This window comes from Onychostoma macrolepis, chromosome 03 (genome assembly GCF_012432095.1).
Source record: "Onychostoma macrolepis isolate SWU-2019 chromosome 03, ASM1243209v1, whole genome shotgun sequence".
Classification (NCBI taxonomy): Eukaryota; Metazoa; Chordata; class Actinopteri; order Cypriniformes; family Cyprinidae; genus Onychostoma; species Onychostoma macrolepis.
This window is the reverse complement of record NC_081157.1, coordinates 53,799,972-53,807,783: the sequence shown is the minus strand read 5'-3', so window position 1 is coordinate 53,807,783 and position 7,812 is coordinate 53,799,972. Positions and strand designations below refer to the sequence as shown.

Below are 7,812 nucleotides of genomic sequence, written 5' to 3'. Positions count from 1 at the left end.
ATTCAGCATAAAATAAATTAAAGACTGGCTACTAATATAACTCTACTCGCCTTTGCAGTTTGCATCATCGCAGTGGGGAAAAGAAAATGGCTGCGTCAACGACTTAGCGCTATGTGATTGCATGAAACGTTACGTGGGTCAGGTGACGGAAATCTAGTATTTATTTTGCTTTCTTTTAATGTTGTTTTTAAGTGTGTTTGTTAACACTTTAGAACAGGGAACACTTATTCACTATTAACAACGACTTTTCCCTTAATAAATTCCTAATTCCCTGCTTATTAATAGTTAGTAAGGTCGTTGTTAAGTTTAGGTATTGGGTAGGATTAGGAATGTAGAATAAGGTCATGTAGAATAAGGCATTAATATGTGCTTAATTACAACTAATAAATGGCTAAAATTCTATTAATATGCATGCTAATAAGCAGCTAGTTAAGAGACCTTAAAATAAAGTGTTACCGTGTGTTTCTATTCAAAGTTATTATTATTGTTGTTGTTATTGTTTTATTATTATTAAAATTGCATTAAATATTTTTATAACATTTTCCTTAACTCATCCCGCGACCCATTTTTTAAGTCTGGGTCGCGACCCAGGGTTTGAAAACCTCTGGTCTAGCATATGAATCTATGATTCTCAAGATGTTTAGTCACTAGGTGCACTAAACTGTTGATAGCATCATCTTTGACGTTTATATGCGAACTGATAGGGATCTAACTGATGACATACTTCCAGTTTTAATTGGCTCACGATGAGCTTTTCCATACACTTCATCACAACAGAAGTTTAGGCGATAGGTCTAAGATCATTATTCTCCTGTGGACAAGCTTTTTTAAGAACAGGGGTAATGATTGCCTTTTTCCATAGATTTGGCACAATGTGAGCGTACAGGGACCTCTGGAAAATAGGAGACCAAGCTGATGTTAGTTTGTCTGCACATGTTCTTATTAAAAAAGGAGATATGCCATCTGGACCTGTGGCCTTAGTTGCATTAACTTGCTTAAAAACCTTAGTGATGGATTTAGGGTCAATCTCCAACCTATCAGCATCATCGATAGCAATACTATCAAGCACCATATCACATTTAGCAGAAAAATCATAATTGTCAAACCTCTTATAAAAATAGTTCAATTCATTTGCTTTTGCCAAATCATCTGTGACATGCAAAAACTTGTTAATTTCATGTTGGTTGCTATTTTCATTGAGTCCTATAATCTTTTAGAGTTCATAGTTTGAAAGTGTTTCTCCATCAGACCCCTGTGATGTTCTTTTGCCTCTTTGAGCCTCTGGTTCAATTCCTTTTGTACAGTTTTTAGTTGTAAGTGATCCTTGTTCTTAAATGCCTGGTGCTTCCTATTAATACAGTCCTTCACTTCCTTGGTAACATAAGGTTTGTTGTTGGGGTAGACTTTTACTTTCTTTTTTGGAATCACAATATCAACACAGAATTTGATATAATCTATAATTACTTCTGTGGCATAATCCAAGCTTGATTCCCTAGAAAAAATGTCCCAATCTGTGCATAGAAAGCAACCTTTCAGTGATTCTATGCTATCTTCTGACCATACATTGAAAGATTTCACCAGGGGTTTAGAGCTCTTGAGGGCAGTCTTATAAGTAGGGATCAGATGAACAGTATTGTGATCAGAGTTAGACAGAGGTGGTTTAGCTATGGCTTTGTAAGCATGTTTTAAATTACCATAGCATTTGTCTAAAATACGATTCTTCCTGGTGTAACAATTAATATACTGTTCAAAACCCGGCAGAGCAGTATTTAAATCACAATGGTTAAAGTCTCCCACAACGAAAATAGGGGCATTTGGGGTACTCTGTAGTTGTTCATGAACACAGTCTGCCACTTGTGACGCAGCCCGTGAAACATTACCGTTGGGGGGTACGTAGACAGAGCAAATGAGGATGTTACCAAATTCACGGGGTAAATAAGATGGCCTGAGACTTACACATAACAGTTCTACATCAGAGCTGCAGATTTTCTCCCAGACTGTGTATTGTCTGCACCACCTGTCATTTATATACAAGCAGAGACCACCCCCTTTACTTTTTCCTGACATCACAGTCCTATCGGAGCGAATGTGTGAAAACCCCTCTATTTCAACTAAACCATCGGGGATCTCTGGATGTAACCAAGTGAGAGCAAGTTAAAGAGCATAATGCAAGACTCACAGTACTCGAAGCATCCTCTTGTTAAAGTTCGAAGTTCATCCATTTGTGACAATCATCAATCTGCTTCTGGATGCATTATATGTCGGTCTCTGAGTTTCTCTCAGATCTGAATGATGTGATTGTGTTGATGTGTGTTGATGGAGACGATTGAAGTGAATGTGGTTTGATTTCAGTCTCAAGCTGAGCACACAGAGCGTCAGATTAAACAGCAGTTTGAGAAGCTTCATCAGTTTCTCAGAGATGAAGAAGAAGCTACAATCACTGCACTGAGGGAGGAAGAGGAGCAGAAGAAGCAGATGATGAAGGAGAAGCTGGAGGAGATGAACAGACACATCTCAGCTCTTTCACACACAATCAAAGACATGGAGGAGATGATGAAAGCCAGTGACGTCTGCTTTCTGAAGGTCTGATTTCAGATGATTGATCGATTGATTGAGTTGTTGATGATCAATGGTGTGTTTGTTCTGCAGGAGTTTCCAGTCTCAATGGAAAGGTGAGTGATCTGCTGGTGTCTCTGGTCTCTCTGCTTCTGATCCAAAGCCACTGCGGTTCTGATCCTGAATGTTCTTCCAGAGTCCAGATCTCATCACAGCCGGATCCACAGACGCCTTCTGGAGCTTTGATTCATGTGCCACGTTACTTGGGCAACCTGCCCTTCAGAGTCTGGAAGAAGATGCAGGACATCGTCCAGAACAGTGAGTCTGACTGCAGAAGATACACACACACTGGAAATGATGCAATATTGACAGATTTCAGCATTATGTGTGAAGAACCAGATCATCTACTGCACCAAAATCAGCAGCTCGCTTTAGAAAGGGGTGTAAAAAGTACTCAAAAATTAAACTCAAGTTAAAGTTCAGATACTAAGTTTTAAATTGAACTCAAGTATTTAAAAAGTAGATGTACAGTTTTATGAAAACAACTGAATAATTTTAACAAATAAGACTCATAGTCAACATGTAGTTGAAGAGTTATATTTAAATGGTAAAGTAATAATGAGTTTAATACATATTTTATTAATTCAGTAGATGAATTAGCTCAACATTTTAAATGAACAGCATTAGAAAATAGGGTGGAGGTGGAGGCAGTTAATTTATTTTGTATTAAGGAGATTGATGAAAATAAAACAACTGAAATTATAAAAAATGTATAATTTCAATACACTTGCAATTAACCCATTTGGCAAATTGATCAATTAGGGAATGTATTTTTCCAGAAATTTGGAAAAAGGCTGTAGTTACACCATTTTATAAATCAGGAGATCTTAACATGATTTCAAAGTATCTTCCAATATCAGTTTCACCGGTTATGTCTAAGTGTTTAGAGAAAGTTGTGGCTGAACAATTAACAAATAATTTAGAAAGTAATAATCTCCTTCATCAACATCAGTCTGGTTTCAGACCGCAGCATTCTACAGAAACGGCTGTTTGGTATTTTTTGGGAAAGGCTCGATCTTCTTTGGATCAGGGGCATGTGATGGGTGCTGTGTTTATTGATCTAAAAAAAGCTTTTGACACAGTTAATCATGCTATCTTGATATCTAAATTAAGCACATTTAATTTTAGTAAACAATCGATAGAATGGTTTTCCTCTTATCTAAAGCAAAGGGAGAAGTGTGTAAAAATCGAGGATACAAAATCAGTGTTTGTGAGAAACAAGATGGTGTACCTCAAGGCTCAATTTTAGGTCCAATGCTTTTTAGTTTGTTTATAAATGATTTTCCATCTAGTTGTTCAGACGCTGAGTGTCAGCTTTATGCTGATGATACAGTAATATAGACATCTGCTAAGTCATCATTAAGGTAAAAAGATCTGATGAAACAGGCTGAACCAGGAGCACAGAGCTTGTAAACTGTAGGATTGGGTTTGTAGAACATCACGAGGGCAAAGAGCTTTCTCTGTAAAGGATCTCAACTCTGGAATATGTTTCTGAATGAGTTTAAAGTGATTCATGATATAAAGTTTTTTACATTGATGGTTAAGCGCTAGCTTAAAATAAACCAGACTTGTACACATATTTAAATTTTCATATGGTTCCTAGTTATTTATTAGGATTGGAAGCAGGCAGGGGACGATAACCGGTTTCAAGGTATACCGCGGTTTGGAAGAGTCACCTGTGTGTAGGATGATGGCCGAAGGAGGTGAATCCCTCAAACTTTTTCCCCCGTCGAAAAACATGGTGTGCTATATGGGAATTTTTCGGGTAACGTAGACTAATCACAACGATGTTCTGTACGAGCCTGTCCTCCAACAAAAAACGACCCTATAGGTCGTTTGTGCAAGCCCTTATTACGACCTATATTTACGTTTTAAAGTTTTAAAGCGCCCTCTAGCACGCGTAAAAATAATGACAGTCTCGTGTTGCGTCTGTCGTCATGAAATGACGTATGATTGTCATTACCAATCAAAATGCGTGTTTATTTAAATGCAATATGTGGACTTTTTACACCGATCTCAGAGTATTCGTACATATTTTACTAGGTGGCTAATTCGTACGAATGACCACACCTAACCCTACCCCTAAACCTACCCCTTACAGGAATCATGCAAAATCATGATTTTTAGTGCACATTTTATGAGCGCGTGCGTTCTCTGGGATCGAACCCATGATCGCATGATCACGTAATTACATATCGTCGTATAACGCAATGCTCTACCAACCGAGCTACACGAAACCCGAACTATAACCCAGAGAAAAGAATACAAAACATTAATATGAAAATGTCCTGTTGCCGATAGGGGCACAATTGTAGCATACACTCTGATGGGTCGTATTTCAGGGATTTGGACAAACGACCGGGCGTATTGGTTGGAGGACAGGTTGTTCTGTACAGATGATGTTTTAGCGCCGATCGCTAAATAAATACTTCCAGGTCGTACACAAACGATATATCTGTGTCATCATTTCTCCCTCTTTCACCCTCGATCAAGACAGAGACCCTCCCGTCGACTGTTTCAGTGTTGAAATAAATACTATGTGGCTTGCTACCGAGGCAGATAACATGGCTAATTAACTAGCTAACGTCAACTAGTTTCCTCCCTCGTTACTTCACAGAGTGGGGAATAGCAGACAAAAGTACTACCTTTCTGCGATTTAGTACAATAATTACATTTAGCTGGTATCACATCTATACTTTTAAGCCTCCTGCTGCCATTGTTTCCATCTGTTCAAAATCACGACATTTAAAAAGCAAACGTTGCCGCTGTTAGAGCGTTGTATAGAGAGAGACCCTGTGTGTGTGTGTGTGTGTGTGTGTAACACACTCCACTCTCTTTCTCCTTATGTGTATGTACACACACACTCGTACCTCACCGCTCCAAACTTAATCAGGGAAAGGTGAAAATTCCGGCATCATAACTTGGACTGAAAGATGAATGTGTAGAAAGTGAGCATGTCTCCAAAAACCTTGTTGAGCTGCAGGTTTAATGACTGCTTTTAAATCATTTATATATATATATATATATATATATATATATATATATATATATATATATTTACAGAAATTGTTTTGATTATGTTTTTGATTATTGAGCTGCAGGTTTAGGCTCACTTTAAGTGACTGCATTTTTACACGTTTTCTACACTCTCAGAAATAAAGGTACAAAAGCTGTCACTGGGGCGGTACCTTTTCAAAATGTACATGTTTGTACCTAAAGAGTCCATTTTGGTACCTTAAAGGTACATATTAGTACTTAAAGTGTACATATTAGAACCTAATAGGTACAAAAGTGTCCCTTTTGAAAAGGTACCGCCCCAGTGACAGCTTTTGTACCTTTATTTCTGAGAGTGTACCCAGACATTTAAAAATAACATATTTTAGAGCTGTAATGGCAATACTGTGATACTGTGATATTTTTATCTAAGGTTATCATACCGTGAGAAACTCATACCGGCCCATGACTAATTGGAAGAGTCTGTAAAACTAGGTCAAAAATGTACGATTTTAACTTGTACTCAAGTATTTAAAAAGTAGATGTAACCTAACAAAAGAAAAAAAGAAAAGAGAGGAGATTCTTGTTTCATCATATTGAATCATCTTCTCAATGCAAAGTGAAACTGCTTCAAAATGAAGTGCATGAAATGTTTTGTCAGACAGATATACACAAGTTTAATTTAAAGGAGAAAACAAAATGCAGTGTCACAGATCAAACACATCTATCAGTGCAACAACAACCATTAAATACAGCACAGAGGAGCACAAAACATCCGTCCTTTACACCTTAATGCCATCCCATACTGTATGTGTACGACTTCTTTCTTCAGAAGAACACAAACTAAGAGTTTTAGACACAATAATCAATCTTTCTGCACATAATGCAAGTGTACAGCATCTCTCTGATGAACCGGATGTGATGCAGAGGATAGAAATATATTCCAGACAGAACAGAACAACTTTTAATTTTGTTAAATTAAGCAGCAGACCCTCCCAATTCTTCTTTTGAAAACTGTCATTCCCCAAAAAACAGCTAATGCTTTCAACCCATCCTGTCTCCAGTGTAACGCACGAGGTTTAGGAAACCCGGTTTCTTCCCACCTACCCATAATCAATCCTTCACTTTTAGCCCAGTTAACTCTTGAAGAGGAGGCTTTTCATATATTTCAATAGTTTGAGTTAAAACTCTAATGTCATCCTGACTTGTAATGAAAACAGTAATATCATCAGAAATAATTCAAAATGATCATTTATACTAGGAATATATTAAGAACCCCCCTCAATCTACACAACAATGGCTCGATCATCAAACTTTATAACTGTCCAGAAAGCGGCGACCTTGCCTTATTCCTCTCGTGACGGGTATCGTGCACTTAATCCACCACCTGCTTTGACCATAACAGAAACATTACTATAAGATATAAAATCATCACCAAACCCAAAATTCTTCAAAACATTAGAAAGATACTCATGATCGACTCTGTCGAGTGCTTTTTCCTGATCCAGTAACAGAATTCAATGTTGACATGTAATAATTTAACATTCAAATGCCAATAGTAATCAGATTTTAATGTTTTCTTTACATTAAAAACCAAAATAACCATACGGTGCATTTGGAGAGATACAAACATCCATTACTTTGTTGTTCCACATTTTCTTCAAATAAAATCCATCCAGTCTTGCACCGCAAGCCCTATCATCATCATCACACACTTTCAACCAGGCGTACTGTCTAACTCCTGTATTTCTTGTTCTCCAAACATCTGTTAGTTGAAATTCATGCATCATTTTTAACAATGTAACACTTGATTGGCTATAAGGCTCCTCCCCCTTCCTGTCAACTCTAAAATCTGTCGTGCAATTCCAGTCTCCCCCAATTACAAGACACACACCATCATCATACTTATTAATGGCATTTCTGAAAATCATAAAACAATTCTGCCTCTCTGGGCCACTATTGGGGGCATAGACATGAAACACAAACATAATTCCCTCATATTCAACTTGTGTTGACAATAATCTTCCTTCAACAACTTCTTCAACATTTAAAATATCAGCATTCATGTTTGCAGTAAATAAAGTAGCTACCCCAGCACTATTATGTGTTCCATGGCTCCCTCCCACCAAATACCCCATTCAATTTCATTATCCTTATTGGTATGTGTTTCTTGTAAAATAGAAACATTGATCTTTTTAATAC

At 37.4% G+C, this 7,812-nt stretch overlaps 1 protein-coding gene across 1 annotated transcript; it reads left to right on the top strand.

Annotated features, from left to right (window-relative positions):
• Nucleotides 1–2,266: 2,266 nt before the first annotated feature.
• On the top strand, nt 2,267–3,032 carry LOC131535839 (E3 ubiquitin-protein ligase TRIM35-like). Its single transcript, XM_058768344.1, has 3 exons — nt 2,267–2,583; nt 2,650–2,672; nt 2,753–3,032. Exons 1-3 carry the CDS (start codon nt 2,476–2,478, stop codon nt 3,030–3,032), a joined length of 411 nt encoding a protein of 136 aa, XP_058624327.1. The 5' UTR covers nt 2,267–2,475.
• Nucleotides 3,033–7,812: the final 4,780 nt, after the last annotated feature.

Bases quoted from the DNA above. Each gene is read 5' to 3' on its own strand.
- LOC131535839 (XM_058768344.1), top strand. From the start codon at position 2,476: ATGATGAAGGAGAAGCTGGAGGAGATGAACAGACACATCTCAGCTCTT. The intron at 2,584-2,649 runs GTCTGATTTCAG...TTTGTTCTGCAG, and splicing joins GTGACGTCTGCTTTCTGAAG to GAGTTTCCAGTCTCAATGGA. The intron at 2,673-2,752 runs GTGAGTGATCTG...ATGTTCTTCCAG, and splicing joins TTTCCAGTCTCAATGGAAAG to AGTCCAGATCTCATCACAGC.